Source organism: Xenopus laevis, chromosome 2S (assembly GCF_017654675.1).
Source record: "Xenopus laevis strain J_2021 chromosome 2S, Xenopus_laevis_v10.1, whole genome shotgun sequence".
Classification (NCBI taxonomy): domain Eukaryota; kingdom Metazoa; phylum Chordata; class Amphibia; order Anura; family Pipidae; genus Xenopus; species Xenopus laevis.
The window spans coordinates 7,300,183-7,316,828 of record NC_054374.1 but is presented as its reverse complement, the minus strand read 5'-3'; the positions used below and the strand labels follow the sequence as shown (position 1 = coordinate 7,316,828).

General features: G+C 40.6%; 1 protein-coding gene across 3 annotated transcripts in view; it reads right to left on the bottom strand.

The window, feature by feature from the left end:
• Nucleotides 1–10,124, bottom strand: part of LOC108709192 (A-kinase anchor protein 10, mitochondrial) — a 30,854-nt gene extending 20,730 nt beyond the window's left edge. For 2 of the 3 annotated variants that reach the window (XM_018248818.2, XM_018248819.2), the window contains exons 1-3: nucleotides 9,484–9,859; nucleotides 1,912–1,956; nucleotides 1,140–1,328 (exon numbers count right to left, since the gene is read on the bottom strand). In XM_018248818.2, the coding sequence (XP_018104307.1) occupies nucleotides 1,140–1,328; nucleotides 1,912–1,956; nucleotides 9,484–9,565 (316 nt within the window). In that variant the 5' untranslated portion in view covers nucleotides 9,566–9,859. Of the gene's footprint in view, nucleotides 1–1,139; nucleotides 1,329–1,911; nucleotides 1,957–9,483; nucleotides 9,860–9,885 lie in introns of those variants that run through there. The other variant, XM_018248820.2, reaches the window with a different exon arrangement.
• Nucleotides 10,125–16,646: the final 6,522 nt, after the last annotated feature.

Sequence of the window (16,646 nt, the reverse complement as noted above, 5' to 3'; positions counted from 1 at the left end):
ATTACAAAAAAACCCTGTTTCAAAATTACATGCACTTGCATATTTACTTGAATCATTTAGACAGGGCTCTAAACGTTTTGAAATTGGCCTCAGGTGTGCACCCACAACCCCCCATTTTTGTATATGTGTAATAGACCTCTGGCTTTTTCCAATGGCCCTGTGTACTCTCCCCCAGGCTCTCGCTAATGGCCCCAAAGCATTGCCCTCTGGCTCTCACCAACTGTCCCATACGTATGACCTTTGGCTCCTGCCAACAGCCCATGTACTTGCCTTCTTGCTCTTGCCAATGGCACCATGAACACAAGTAAACATTCAAACTTCTTTAAATGGGGTACTTTGGGGGGGAGCACAGGATTAAGACTTCTCATCATTCTGTTTTTATGTAAAGGGGAACTATTGAACTACTGAAAATAAAAATTTAATATAAGCTTCCTCATGCTGAAATAACAAACATTCTAAATGCAATTAAAAATGTTCTAGTGTTACTGAAATAATCAAGTTTATCTTCACTATTCCTCTCTCGGCATATGTTTCTCTTCGTTCTGTCTTCATGCAGTAATTGGGGTGTCAGATGTTCATTGACAGTTAGATCCAATATATCTTATAGGGGGGCTCCTTTTGCCTAGAAGATGTATTAGAGCTCACTCTATTAAACTCACCAGACACCATGTCTCTCTACATGCAGGATTTGTGCAAAAGGCAGTTATTTTGTTAGATTTTGTTTGTACTGGAATCAGTTATTTGAGTGAGCTTTAATACATCTGCTAGGAAAGGAACCCCCCCTATAAGATATATTGGCTCATTCATCTGACACCCAACTTCTGCAAGAAGAAAGAATGAAGACCAACAGATGGGGATAGTGAAGATAAACTTGATTATTGCAGAAACAATGCAGAATATTTAATTGATTGTATTTAGAAAGTTTATTATTTCAGTATGATGAAGCTTCGATTATATTTTCATTTACGCGATAGTCCCCTATTTAAATTGCACCTTTTGTTAGTGCCACAAAAGGTGGGATACTGTTTGGATACTGAGAAAATGTGCAATTGTTAAAAGAAGCTTTACTAGTTAATTACAGTCATAACTGTAATATAACATAATTTAATTATTAATAATCAGCCAAAGTGATATCTTACCAAGATCTCCAAAATGTGTAGCTTCCATGTGCATCGGGTGCTTCTTGAGGGCAGCAGTTCTGCTGCTTGAGTACGAGTCCATGTTTGCAGAGATGGCATTGATAGCCACATGGCTGGGTCCGGCAGCCTCCAACAAAGCATTGTTTTTTGGACTTCTCGATGGGGAATGTACTGATGCCGGTGATTGAGCTGATCGGAGAATAATAAACATAATAATCAACCAATATTATTGCCGTGAACTCCGATCCCTGAATCTGCACAGAAGGGTAAGTAAAAAGATAGGGGCATTTGCCCGGGGCAGTTAATACGGGGGGTTTTTTTTTAATAGGTGAAACTCCCTTTAACTATGAATCAGGTGGAACCCCCGGCAAGACAGGGCAGGCAGTAGTGTTTTAGGGAACAAGGTTCCTAAGTGTACCTGGCACCAGCTTGTATCTGGGGTGACAACATCTAAAGCCAAAAAAGTCATGTTTGTCATGTAGTAGTGACCAACACATTCAAGGCTTGTGGTCATCCTAAGCAAGAACAATGTCTATTTAAAGGGATACTGTCATGGGAAAAAAAAAATTATTTTTCAAAATCAATAGTGTTGTTCCTGCAGAATTCTTCACTGAAATCCATTTCTCAAAAGAGCAAACATTTTTTTATTTTTATTCAATTTCGAAATCTGGCATGGGACTAGGCATATTGTCAATTTCCCAGCTGCCCCAAATCATGTGACTTTGGTGCATCCCTAGTTGTAAATGCACAAAAAAACGCATCATTTGTTTACCTCTAAATATCTTCACATCTGGCTTATCTTGATCTTTTCCTTTGCCTGGAAAGAAAAAAACAACAACAACAATATATGCATTAATATCTGGGCTGAAATGCCACAACTATTCAGATGCTTTTGAAAAATCCAACTGAAAAGTTTTGTGGTCCCACCTATATATTATGCATAATACATTTCCATGATTTTACATTTTCCTGGATTTTACATCATTTTTTGGTGGTCCCCTGAAAAACGTAAAATGGGGGTTCTACTGTATTTATCAATCAGGTTATTTTTATAGCTTACTGTTCTACTATATGAAAAGCACTGGACGTTGGCACTGCAGGGTCTAAGACTGATGGCAGCAACACCGCACTGCTCCCCTTTAATAGCTGACATGTCCTGCACCCCATCTAGTACTGGTGGTAGTGTACCAGTGTGCATACACCTTGCATACGTGCAGGACAGAGGGATCTACATATGCACTGGATCAGGGCCGCCATAAGGGGGGGACAAGTGTCCCGGGCCCAAAGGGGGGCCTGGCAGTGCTGCATTTTTGAAAGAGCCGATTGCCGAAACGCGGAAGTGCCAAAAAGCCGAAGCCAAAGTCCTGAATCGGTAAAAAGACCCGAAGTAACGAAAGGAGGCAAAGTTGAAGTCCTGAAGCCTTGAGTTCAATTCTACTGAACACCAGTTTGTGTTTTTATTTATTTTTTAATCCCCTGGCCACCAATGTGTTATTTTAATATTCTATAGGCCCCTGCCAATTTTTGGGGCCCCAATTTTTTTTTTTTGTAACTTGTAAGGGGGCCTCTGCCACCATTGTTTTTTGTTTTTTTTTTAAATTTTTAATAAAAAAATTTTGAAAATTTCTTTTGGGGCCCCAATTTTTTTTAACTTGTAAGGGGCCCTTGCCACCAATGGTTTTTTTTTTTAATTAGTTTTTTTTTTAATTTTTTTTGGGGCCCCAATTTTTTTTTTAACTTATAAGGGGGCCCTGACCATCAATAGCTTTTTAACTTGTGGGGGGGGGGGGTTTACTCTTTTAGCGCTGATGTCTGTGAGGTCTTTTAACTGTGATGTGGAGTGGGTGGGATATGGGGTGGGGCTTGGGCGTGAGTGTGGGCAGGGCCACGTGATTTCTAAAGTTCAGTCACTCTTTACTGCTGTACTGCAAGTTGGAGTGATATCACCCCCTCCCTTTCCCCCCAGCAGCCAAACAAAAGAACAATGGGAAGGTAACCAGATAGCAGCTCCATAAAACACAAGATAACAGCTGCCTGGTAGATCTAAGAACAGAACTCAATAGTAAAATCCAGGTCCCACTGCGACACATTCAGTTACATTGAGTAGGAGAAACAACAGCCTGCCAGAAAGCAGTTCCATCCTAAAGTGAAAGCACATGACCAGGCAAAATGACCGGATCACCTACACACCAATATTACAACTAAATACACTTGCTGGTTCAGGAATGACATTTTATATTGTACAGTGAATTAATTGCAGTGTAAACAGTGTCATTTAGAAATAAAAACTACACCATAAAAATCATGACAGAATCCCTTTAACCAACTGCTTCCATGCTCTGAGGGAGGTTGGAGAATTACCCATCCAGTGCATTGTCACTGTTTTCTTTGCGCAGAATAATAAAATACGTGAGCGTAACCTGGCGTGTTTGGCAGGGATTATAGCCTCTAGAACCCCCGGGAGGCAAATAGCTGGTGTTATTATCCCCCATAGAACATTATTGACGCAATTGAGGCAGATTCTCATTGAAGTGCAAGTAGGTGAATTTTGATGTAGCAGCTGTAATTGTGTCTGGCGCATCACTTCCTCGCAACCACAATTACACTTGAATTTTGGAGGAAACACTGAATAGTAGGTAACAACACAGCTGAAATGTGCACAGCTTGGTAAGAGGCATTTCTTTTATAGGCACAAAGTACTCCCAGCCATGTCCAGCAGCCCTATGTCTCACAACATAAGATAAACGTATACTTGTCCCCTATACCTACGTCTGTTATCAGCACCATAAAGCAATGCTCAAATACTGCCCAGAACTGATGGATTCTGGGACACACAAACACGTTTTTGGGGTGAATTGATATTCTGAGACAATTTGCAATTGGTTTTCATTTTTTATTATTTGTGGTTTTTGAGTTATTTAGCTTTTTATTCAGCAGCTCTCCAGTTTGCAATTTCAGCCATTTGGTTGCTAGGGTTCAAATTACCCTAGCAACCATGCATTGCTTTCAATAAGAGACTGGAATATGAATAACAGAGGCCTGAATAGAAAGCTGAGTAATAAAAAGTAGCGATAACAATAAATTTGTAGCCTTACAGAGCATCTGTTTTTAGATGGGGTCGGTGACACCCCATTTAAAAGCTGGAAAGAGTCAGAAGAAGAAAAAATGTAAAAACTACAGAAAATAAATAATCAAGACCATCTGACAAGTTGCTTACAATGGTCCATTCTATGACATAATAAATGTTAGCTTGAAGGTGAACCACCCCTTTAAGAAATACAAAAGTTTAAAACGATTCCTATAAAGGAGAAGGAAAGTCGTGATTGTATTTATTTACCTGAAACCCCGGGCCGGTGCTCCTATCAGCAGAAAACTGCACTGGCCTGTGGTTATACCAGTGAGCACCACGGAGCGATCCTCTTCTGGTAAGTAATGCATTTACTTGGGGGTGCCTAACATTTGGCACCCCAAGTGCTAAACGACTTTCCTTCTCCTTTAAAATACTAATTTTTGTCTGCTCTCTCGTCTGTTTTTTTCGTCTGGAACTTGGATTTAATTTAGTTGGATTTCCTTGTCACACATAGAACAGCTGTGTAGGTGTGGAGGATCAGGTTTGAATAGCTCCAAGTAATTAAACAAACAAAAATAATGGGTGCGTGAAACCAAATGCTTACACCTGTCGTATACGGAAGTACATCAATATTCTCACCGTCAAAACATCTCACATAAAACAACCGCCATGAATGCATTTATATACAAATAAGATTGCAAGCTCTATGGGGAAGAGATCTCTTTCCTCCCTGCCTCTGATACTTAGCCTTTAATCTTTAACGTAAGTGTACTTTGTATTTACTATTGTATTGCCCCTAGGGATGGGCGAATTTGACCCGTTTCAGCAAAATTTCAGAAACATCGCTGAGGCCCATTAAAGTCTATGGGCGTCAAAAAAATTGTCGCGCAGCGAAATTTTTTTAAAGCGTCTTTTTTTTTTTTTTGAAGCACGACGCTATACAAGTCTATGGTCGTCATTTTTTTGGGGAAAAATTCGCCCATCCCTAATTGGCCCATTTGTTCTATTAACGTACTGTTCTGCTGTCCAGTTCTATGTGAATAAGTAGTGCTACATAAATAAATACACACATGATTATACCAACAATACAGCCCACAAATAATTAAGAGGACCATAACCAAAATATTGAACACACATTGTTTTAAATAGTCAAGACAACTGTAAGTTATATCTTGGCTAGTAAAGCTTATCTTTCGTTTTGTTTAGAGAGCCACCAATTTTATAATACAAAAAGTTAATTTTAAAGTTACTGTTTGGGGATGGTTTTTGGCCCAAATCCATTCTCACACAAATACACTTGCACTTTTGTTTTCATCGCAATTCCTGCAGAGTTTCAATAATTTGCAAATAGCTTAGATCCTGTTCCAAGCTACTCAGCACCCACTCTTAATGCCTCCAATCTTGGTAACATTCATCCCATTTCTTTGTTTCCTTTATCTCTAAAATATTCAGAACTTCATATACAGTCGACGGCCTTCTCATGCTTTGCGTGACCCTCTTACAATCTGGTTTTGGTCACACAATTCACAGTAAAGGCGGCCATACAAGATAAGATTGGCAACTTCCCAATATGCCTGCCAGGCAGGGCAATATTGGGTTAATCCGATGGTTCGGCCCTAGGGCCAAACCATCGTATTATAATGAAGGAAATGGGTGCCAATGGGTCATAGGACTGAACCAACTAGCCTATCCAGTCCTCGATCTCAGGAAAAAACAAACATCTCCCCAGACCCAGTGCCTTGGGGTTAGAGCGGATTCTACACTCCTTCACTACCCATTTGTGGTAAAAAGAAAATTCTCTCTCTTTTACTTCCAGCACTGTTAGCATTCAGTCCATATTAAAGGAACAGTAACACCAAAAAAATATATTTTTAAAAAAAATATATACTATAGTTTATATAAACAAGCTGCTGTGTAGCCATGGGGGTAGCCATTCAAGCACAAGATACACAGCAGATAACAGATAAGTACTACTATAGTTTATATAAACAAGCTGCTGTGTAGCCATGGGGGCAGCCATTCAAGCACAGGATACACAGTAGATAGCAGATAAGTACTACTATAGTTTATATAAACAAGCTGCTGTGTAGCCATGGGGGCAGCCATTCAAGCACAGGATACACAGTAGATAGCAGATAAGTACTACTATAGTTTATATAAACAAGCTGCTGTGCAGCCATGGGGGTAGCCATTCAAGCACAAGATACACAGCAGATAACAGATAAGTACTACTATAGTTTATATAAACAAGCTGCTGTGTAGCCATGGGGGCAGCCATTCAAGCACAGGATATACAGTAGATAACAGATAAGTACTACTATAGTTTATATAAACAAGCTGCTGTGTAGCCATGGGGGCAGCCATTCAAGCACAGGATGCACAGTAGATAACAGATAAGTACTACTATAGTTTATATAAACAAGCTGCTGTGTAGCCATGGGGGCAGCCATTCAAGCACAGGATACACAGTAGATAACAGATAAGTACTACTATAGTTTATATAAACAAGTTGCTGTGTAGCCATGGGGGCAGCCATTCAAGCACAGGATACACAGTAGATAACAGATAAGTACTACTATAGTTTATATAAACAAGCTGCTGTGTAGCCATGGGGGCAGCCATTCAAGCACAGGATACACAGTAGGTAACAGAAAAGTTCTGAAAAATCCCATTGTATACTACAGAGCTTATCCGTTATCTGCTGTGTATCCTATGCCTTTTCACCCTTTTCAGCAGCTTGTTTATATAAACGTATTTGCGTTTCTGAAACAAACACACCAGTTTTTACAGTGCATGTCAACAGGACATATTTTCATTACTGGTTCTAATGTTCAAACCTTGCCCTGCCCTCTCCAAGCTGCAAATTGCGCTCTTCTATCTTATACCCCTCAACACCTCACCAACTCTTGACAAACGCATATTCAAGACTTGCCTAGTGCTGCACCCATCCTCCGGAATTCTTTCCAATGTTCTATCAGACACAGATTAAAAATACTCAGCCACTAAGTCAAGGTTTCTAAAGTGGAAATGAAAAATGTACAAGAAGTAGTTTATTCCTCCTTTGCGATCACTTTTTTTTAGATAAGCGTAACAATATACACAGCATTTTTATGAAACTTAGGAGGCTACAATTTATTCGGTAGGACTACGATTTGTTGATGGTATTTTCCAATTTCAGGTATGAAAACCGGTGTTTGCTCAAAGAATAGAAAGGTGGCACTCCGGTTAAAATTGAAAGGTGGTTTATTTCAACAGGTCACTGACCATCATCGCCTGACGCGTTTTGGGAGTAACTCCCTTAATCATAGCCTAATATTTGGTACCCCCAAGACTTTCCTTCTCCTTTAAAGGAGAACAAAACCCTAAAAATGAATGTGGCTAAAAATGGCATATTTTATTCAGTGAACTTATTGCACGAGGCTAAAGTTTGAGCTTGTCAATAGCAGCAATGATCCAGGACTTCAAACTTGTCACAGGGGGTCACCATCTTGGAAAGTGTCTGTGACACTCACATGCTCAGTGGGCTCTGATTGGCTGTTGAGAAGCTAAGCTTAGGGCTCGTCACTAATTTTCCAGCAGAAAATGAGCTTCCCTGGCTGTAATATAAGCTGATGCTACAGGTTTGCTGATTATTCAATTCTGATGCTAATTGCACTGGTTTCTGTGCTGCCATGTAGTAATTATCTGTATTAATTACTAATCAGCCTTATATTGTGACATTTCTATTCTATGTGTACTGTATATTGTGAGTGGCTCCCTAAGCTCAGTAAGTGACAGCAGCACAGAGCATGTGCAGTGAATCAGCAGAAAAGAAGATGGGGAGCTACTGGGGCATCTTTGGAGACACAGATCTTTACTGCTAAACGGCTGTGGTTGCCTTGGGCTGGTTCAGAAGCTCAAAAAATATACAACATTTCTAGCCTACTTCTTTAGTTAAGGTTTAGTTTAAGGGCTGCTGTTGGTTACCTCCGCTTACAGAAGCACTCAGAATAGAGAGCATATATACAATATAAAGTTACTGATATAAGGGCAGTTAACAAGAATATTTAGATTACATGGTAGTGACTTTTATAACAGAGAAAACCTCACTTTCTGCAATTTTTTTTTATAATTTCCAATGATCCCTAAGTTTAGTTTCGCAACATCAGCCGAGCTGACATTGATCGTGTGCAGTGTTCCTGACACTCAAGATATGGAAACCTGCTGGATAATTACGGTTATGGAGTTGCTGAACGTCTGGAATGGTAACACAATATCTAGCCATGTACTTTAATTCTCCTTTCCTGTACCATCCAGCGCACCCATATTTTCTTCCCCCCTTTCAAAGTTATCTTGCTATTTACCTTTTGTTTCTGCTTTCATCCCTTTTCCTTTTTTCTGTAACTACCATTTACTTCTCTTTAGTTCTCTCCAGTCCTCCTAATATTATCTTTTTTTCACATTTATGCTGCCAGTTTTCTGCCCTCTGTAATTTATGCTCTTCCCCTTTCCTGACTATTTCCCAGTCCTTCCCACTTCCTGTTTCTGCTGCATGTGGATCAATCACACGGAGTATGGGGATGGCATTGAGGAGGGCCCAGGCCATTAGTCTACTAGAATTAAATATGCCATGTGCAGACAGTACAACAGTTGCCACTCAAATAAATGTACCCACTCAGCAGTGCAGAGTTGCCAGGTCTTATTTTCAAAACCAGCCAAAGTCGGCTACAAAAGGAGCCCAAAACTAGCCAAGAGGCACTTCAAAAGTTGCCCAAAAATGTGCAGTGAAAAAAAAATCTAAAAAAAAATGAATTTATATGAAAATATGCCTTTTTAAATTTTTCACGGTTTCACAAATTTTCCCATGAAGCAAAATGGGACAGATTCGCCCGTCACTGCAGAGGGGGGCCCAGGAGGTATAAGGACCCTAATACATATACAATTAAAATAAATATTGGTAAAACAGCTCAACCTCTACACATTTTGGTGGCCAGCAGATGTTTGCCCCAAGTATGTCTGAAATTGAGGAAAGTCACCGGAAAACAGAAGATTGGTTAAGAGTGATGGGAGGTGGGGGGACAGAGCCCAAAATCTGGTAACTTCAGACTTCTACACAACTCAGTCCCATTGCATGCTGGGTATTGTAGTCTTCCATTCAACTTGGCAGTTGGCAAATTGTTAAACAAAAACTACATTACCCAACATGCACTGGGAGACAGGCAAATTAGGGCCAAAAAAAAAAAAACTTTGGCTGGTTTCCAAAGTACAAACCAGCCAAAGGCCCAAACCCCGTACCTTGTCTAGTTTGTACTCTCATAACACATCTGGGCTTTAAATTAGTAGTCACATTTTGCTGGAACCAGGAACCTGGGCCCATAGATTTACTGCACACCTAAGTGAAAGGCGAGTAATGATGAGACAGGCTGTAGGAAGTGTCACGTGACTAGGCCCCTCTCATTCACTGTGAGATATAGCGATGTATTAGCTCCCCTGTATAAATCATTGGGATCCTCAGCTGTCACGTGATCACCGTCTGCAGCAAAGGGAACCGGGGCTAAAGATTTCTGACGCTTCCGGTGGGCCCTCCCTCTCTCAGCCCGTTGATTCCCGACAGTGTAAACTGACTGCCATAGAAAGGTCTCAGCGCCTTCCTGGGGTTTATCTGGGTCGGTCATCCTGCTTTTGCTGGACCCTTACCTTTCCTGCGGAAGAAGGACATGGCGTCTCCAGCTCCCGAGCTCAGCCAATCCAATCAGTGCATGCTGAGGCGCCCCGGCTTCCCTCCTTCCCAGGCACGGGACGCCGGGGGCACCGCTGTCTATGGTGGGCGAGCAGAGAGAAAGCCGGCAACTCTACCATGAATGAGACTTCCTCCTTCCTGCAGCCACAGGTACAGCCCCTGCCATATTGACAACAGCACGGCCTTCCGGGGCCGCAGTGCAACCTGGGTAATGCTAAGTGTGTGAGTGAAGCTGCGGAATCCATGGCTACTGAGGGCGAAGCTGTCTGTCAATAGGAAGTTTAATTCCTCCACTTCTAACTCCTTTTATTATTCTTTTTATTTATTATAATTGGCAACTATACTAAGTGAATAATATATAAAAACAGGGCATCCATTAGTGATCATGGGCCCCACACTGATACAGTAACACACTGGAACTGCAGTCTGCGAGGTTCCTTTTAATACCCTCATATTTTCCAACTTTATTTATTTTAATACACAAGTTGTAGTGAGTCATGTGACAAAAATGACACCACTAAGCTCTGTTTATAACTGATGACATCACTAAGAGCCGTTTATAAGGATATATTTTACAGGATATTCATGGCTTTTGTGTATTGTAAATATATATACCCCTCTACACTCGCAGGACTTATCACTAACGTTTCGGCTGTAACACCAGCCTTTGTCAAAGTTGACAAAGGCTGGTGTTACAGGCCAAACGTTAGTTTCTAAATAAAACATTTTATATCTTTATGATAAGTCCTGCAAGTGCGGCTTCTTCGGTAGAGGATTGTATGCAGTTTTTCGAGGCATGCACCCAGGCAGCGTGAGCTGGTTTATCGTGAGTGCTGCGATTTTGGGGAATTATTTTTATATATATATATATATATATCTCTATATATATATATATAATACATAACTATATAGAATCTTCTGCATCACGCAATGACAATCAGTGGCGTAGCAATGGGTGGGCCTGGGTGCAAGATGTGCACCCATCTGGGCCCCCCTACGGAATCTCTCTGCCCTGCTGCCTGTGAGATCATGTGGCTCTAGGGTTGCCACCTTCTCTGGAAAAAAAATACCGGCCTTCCTATATATTTATCTTTTTTCCCTATTAATAACATTGGGATCAGCCATCATTTTTACCGGCCAGATGGCAACCCTACCAAGTGGCTCTGGTGGGCCCCAAGGTAGAGCGGGCTCCAGTTAGGGCTGACATCTGGCCGATATTTTACCGGCCTGGGCGGTAAAAATGTTGCTTGATGCCAATGTTATTTATAGGGGAAAAACCATAGAAATATAGAAAGGCCGGTATTTTTTTTCCAGAAAAGTTGGCAACCCTAGTGCCATCATACCCACTAGGGTTGTCCACTTGGCCAGTAAAAATGATGGTTGATAACAATGTTATTAATAGGGAAGAAAGATAAATATATAAGAAGGCCGGTATTTTTTTCCAGAAAAGGTGGCAACTCTAGTTCCATGGCCAGTATAAAAGCACTCAGCCTTTGGCCTCATGCTTTTATATGGTCATTGAACTCCTCTGGGACTTATAATATCCATATATTTTACAATAGGGGGTATTTTATTCACTATATATTATATTCATAGTTTCTATAAGTTCCTCAGTAAGAAATGCAGATTGTGTAAGATAGCGCTACATGCCTGTCTGTGCCTTTCTTTCCTCTTTTCTGGTTTCTGAATTTTGAATGTAACAGAAGCCAGCTGATAAACATTCATGCAGTTCTGACTTTTGCTGCAGAACCAGCTGACACTACTTTCAGTAGCAATTACATTAACCAATAACTGTAAAATTACTGCACAATGTTAGTGATTGTAGAAAGTCACATTTTTTTACGAAACATTTATTTTTTGGGTTTATAGCCTCTTTAAAGTACTGTTATTCATTGTGTATTTTCTTTAAAAAAAATCTTAATAAAAATACTGTTGTGCTTTTATAAACGTGTTTAACAGTAGGATGGGTTAAAATTTGGGGCAGTAAATGATGTTACTGAGGGTAAGCTTCCCCTGGAACCTGCAGTTGTATCACGCTGTTCTGCCCTATTCCGCCTTATGTTTGTGAGCCCAGAATCTCAGACTTTCTGGTGAAAGAATTTGCTCTGTTGGGTCCATAAAGGCACAACAAAGAGAGAGCCATTGGGGAGAAAGAGACTTTTCCTTATCTTCCCGGACATGGTAGGTTTCTGTAATGAGCTCATTTACTGAGTTCAGAGAGTTTCAAAGCAATTTCTTTAAATGTATTTCTAATGTAAAAAGAACTGCCGACTTGTTCAGAAATGGTTACGTTAAATTAATCCCTTTGTATAATAAGGCCTTTGTTTTGGGAGCAACTACAAAGGCTGCATAAACTGCGAGTTAGTAATCTGACTGACAGCCGTGATTCTGCAGTTACACAGTGTTCATGTTATCAGCTTGCTTTAAATTTTGTTTGTGCCGTATTTTGTAGGGTCCACCGCCTCTTTTTTCATTACTTTTTTGACGTCCATTTAATTTCATTTTACATGAACCATATATAGCAACAGTAAAGGAAGACTAAAGTCCCCAAAGTATATAAAAGGCTATAGGAGCCCAACATTTATCATAACAGATTTAGATCCCAAATCCTTCATGAGTTTTCACCAAGAGTTTGGCTGCTTGGTTTCAACCTGTTCCTTAGATCAGTTGATTTTCAGTGTTTTCCATTACTTTTTGTCTATTTATTCTTAATCATATAGCAATACCATATTTTGCAGTGTTTTAAAGAGATTATACATCGGTCCCTGACCCTGTGAGCTTACAATTTAATTCCCTATCACATTCACACACCCAACAGTTTCTTTAATCAGGATTCCATTAACCTGCCTGCACCTTAATCAAGATGAGATGAGAACCTGAGTACCCAGAGGAAACAAATGGAGAACATTTTAGGACCTTTAAATCACTGCACCACTGTGTACCACTTAACTGATGTTGATATATTACATTACAGACACTTAAGATGGCCATACATGTAAAGATCCAGCCATTTGGCGAGGTGAGCCTTTAGGCCAACAACTGGGTCATAATTGCAGCTTTTCATGTCAAATGATCTGATCTGTCCCAGATATGCCCATATTTTGTTGGACAATATAGGGCTGATATGATCCTTTGGCCCATGGGCCAACAATCGGATCATAATTGCCGCTATGTAGTCCATCAAGACAAGGACGGCTTCAGCGTGTAGATGTGATCCTCAATCTGATGGGAAAATCACACCATATTGCATACCTCCCAATATCTGAAAAATGGGAAGAGGGACATAAAAGATCTGGCTCACTGCGCGCGGCAACATTTTTTTTGGTCGCACCCCCTAATTACCATGGCCGTTCTGGCGAGTTCTGAAAGTTTGAACATATTTTAAGGGCCATGGTTTATGTGTTATAACCGTTTTGAAATAAAGGTGAAATTGCCCTTTAAGCAGTAAGTCACAGTTTTCCCAAGAAACACGCTTATATTATTAGTTACAATTGTATCAAAATGAAGGTGCTGATTTATTCTGGGTTTTCTGCCACAAAGCCTCTTTTTTTAAGTTTCAGAAACTCTGTACCTTTTTCTGGCATCGGTGCAGGAGATTAAAGAGAAACTCTGACATTTTAATAAAAATTTGGGACTGCACAAATCGGAAACAAGTGGAAGGTATGATATCTGTCAGGCAGGCCCATACAGAGCACCATATGCGAGTAGATAAGCTGCCAACTCCATCTGAAGGGACCATCACCAGCTTAAATCTGAACATGTATGGCCACCTTTAGGTTGATCCTAGGAGGTGTAGGCTGTACTTAAATTAGTAGTTACATTCAACATCATGTCTGATTTTTCTAGAATTTAGATTGGGGCCGCAGAGATGACTAAAACAGGCTACACATGACTCCGTAGATGTATTTTCTTTTCCAATTTAGACATCCTAATAGTGGACCAGTTTGGACATGGTTAAATCAAGACGGTCACGGAATCATATGGACACCTCAGATATCTGGAAAATTATCTTTTTTGACACAGATTTGATTCAACAGGCTGCTGAGTTGCCAGCAAGTGTCTGTCTGTGTAGGTTGGGCTTCAAAAGTTACTCAACCTAACCCTATGGGGCAGATTTACTGAGTGAATTCAAAGTAAATATTCGAATTGAAAAACTTCAAATTTCAATTAATTTTTGGGTATTTCGACCATCAAATAGGCCAAATTCGACTTCGAATCGAAGTGAAAATGGTTCGACTATGTGATCATTCGATAATCGAAGTACTGTCTCTTTAAAGACTTCGACTTCGACACTTCGCCACCTTAAACCGGCCGAATTCCTATGTTAGCCTATGGGGACCTCCTAGAGCATACAGCCAACATTTGGCTATGTTTTTAGAAGTCGAAGTGAAATAGTATGATCGTACGATTGAATCGTACGATTTGAAGTACGATCGTAGCACGATCATACAATCTTAGTACGATTGTACGATGTTAAAAATCCTACGAATTCAACTTTGAATGTCGAACTAGCCTTTTTGATGGTCGAATTTTTTGCACTTTGAAATTCGACCCTTGATAAATCTGCCCCTGTTACATACAGGCCATGAGCCAGATCCAGGTGCAGAGTTGGCTTTCAGGTGCATTTTAGCAAAACCAGTAAATGTACAGCCTCTGAGGCCACATAGAGAACCACTAGGGTTGCCACCTGGCTGGTAAAAATGTTGCTTGATGCCAATGTTATTTATAGGGAAAAACCATAAAAATATAGGAAGGCCGGTATTTTTTTCCAGAAAAGATGGCAACCCTAAGAACCACATGGAAACCAAACTCTTAGTAACTGTAATCTGTATATAGTCTTTTGACTATAGGACATACTAAGGTCATGGGCAGAAGGAAGAGTTCAGTTGAACCCGCCAGCAAAGAATGTGTTGGTTGGTATGAACCTGCCTGACCTGTGGGTTTCAAGCCAAACCGCACATCAATAATACACACCACCATTGCAGCTCTGGAATCGAAGTACTGTATAAACCTAATTTCCCCTATTTGGGGACAGGTGAATTTTGAAGGTTCACATGAATGTAATTTCCTTATCACGTGTGCAGGTATATGTGTGGGCACTGCATGTGTTGGACAGGCTGTTATTGAGACAACAAAGAAGTGAAGCTGCTGGCTGGAAGCAGAAAAGTGTGTTTCCGGTTAATATACGGAGTTGAAGTTAGAGCTTCTAGAAGGCAGATGGCACTCTTTGACTAATAAAAGCAAGTGAAATGAACCAGTAAAAAGAAATAATTTATTTTCTCTGTGCCTTTTCCTATACCTGTATTCATGTGTAAATAGTTTTATTTGTGCAGCTCTGTCTAAGGGGCAAATTCACTAAAGTGCCTAACGCTAGAGCACATTCGCCAGCGTGACGTAATTTAGTTACTTCACCGATTTACTAATGGGTTCTGGCGTAAATTCGCTAGCGAAGTGGACCTACTCTAGCGATATTTCGCACCCTTACGCCAGGCGAAGGGACGTAACTACGCTAATTCACTAACTTGCGCATTTTACTGAATGTTACCTCTTGCGCCAGACTTGCCTTCGCCACCTCAGACCAGGCGAAGTGCAATAGAGTAGATAAGGATTGCTTCAAAAAAAAAACGCTGGCGTCTTTTCCTTTTTTAAGGGCGATAGGCTGAAAAAGATCGTAATTTTTTTGGGGGGTACCCTCTCTCCCCCCTACATTTCCTAACATATGGCACATTAACTATACAGTGGGCTCATGTATAGGACAATATAACAACTCTATTTTATCTTATGAAGCTTTCCCAGGCTTGTGTAATGTAATGTATTTGTTGCTACATATACGTCCATTGGCGTATGCAAAACTTTGCGAATTAACGCTAGCGCAACTTCTCTACCGTTCGCCTCCCTGAGCGCAGCTTCGGAATTTAGTGAATTAGCGGTGCCCTGGCGAAACTTCGTCTGGCGAATTGTGGCAAAGCCTGCGCTAGTGCAACTCCGCTGGTTAGTGAATTTGCCCCTAAGTGCGCTGCATAGATCTGCCTATATTGGGCAAAGTCAAGTTTAAGGTACAGTAAGTAATGCCTAACTCTTAGGGGCACATTCACTAAGCTCGGGTGAATGAATAGAGGGAAAAAAAACTCGAATTTCGAGGAGTTTTTTGTGCTCCTCGACTATCGAATTGGCGTTTATTCGCCTGATTAGAATGATACGAATAGATAGAGCGAAAAAAACGCTGCGACTATTGGCCCATTCCATAGTTGAAGTACTGTCTCTTTTAAAAATCATTCGACTGCCTACTTCGCCAGATTAAACCTACCGAATTGCTTTAAAAAACTATGGGAAAGTCCCATAGGCTTTTTTTCTAAGCTTTTGATCCTTCGATTGAATATTCGATCGCTCGACTATTCGCCGGGCGAATATTCGCCCATTCGACTATTCGCCAGCGCGTGAATTCGCCCAAATTCCCTATTCTATTCTCCAGTCGAATTTTGGGGGATTTAACCCCTCGAAATTCGACCCTTGATAAATCTGCCCCTTAAAGCAAACTTTCAGATGTTCATAATAATAATAATAATGTTAAGACTCAGAGTGAGGAAAGACTAGCATGTTCACCCAGATATATTGTCATACAGACTACGCCTACTATTTGGCTGTAAAAGTAGACATGTTTCCCAGCACACTTGCAGATGTCCCAATATGCATCTTTTACTAACGCATGGACATGTTG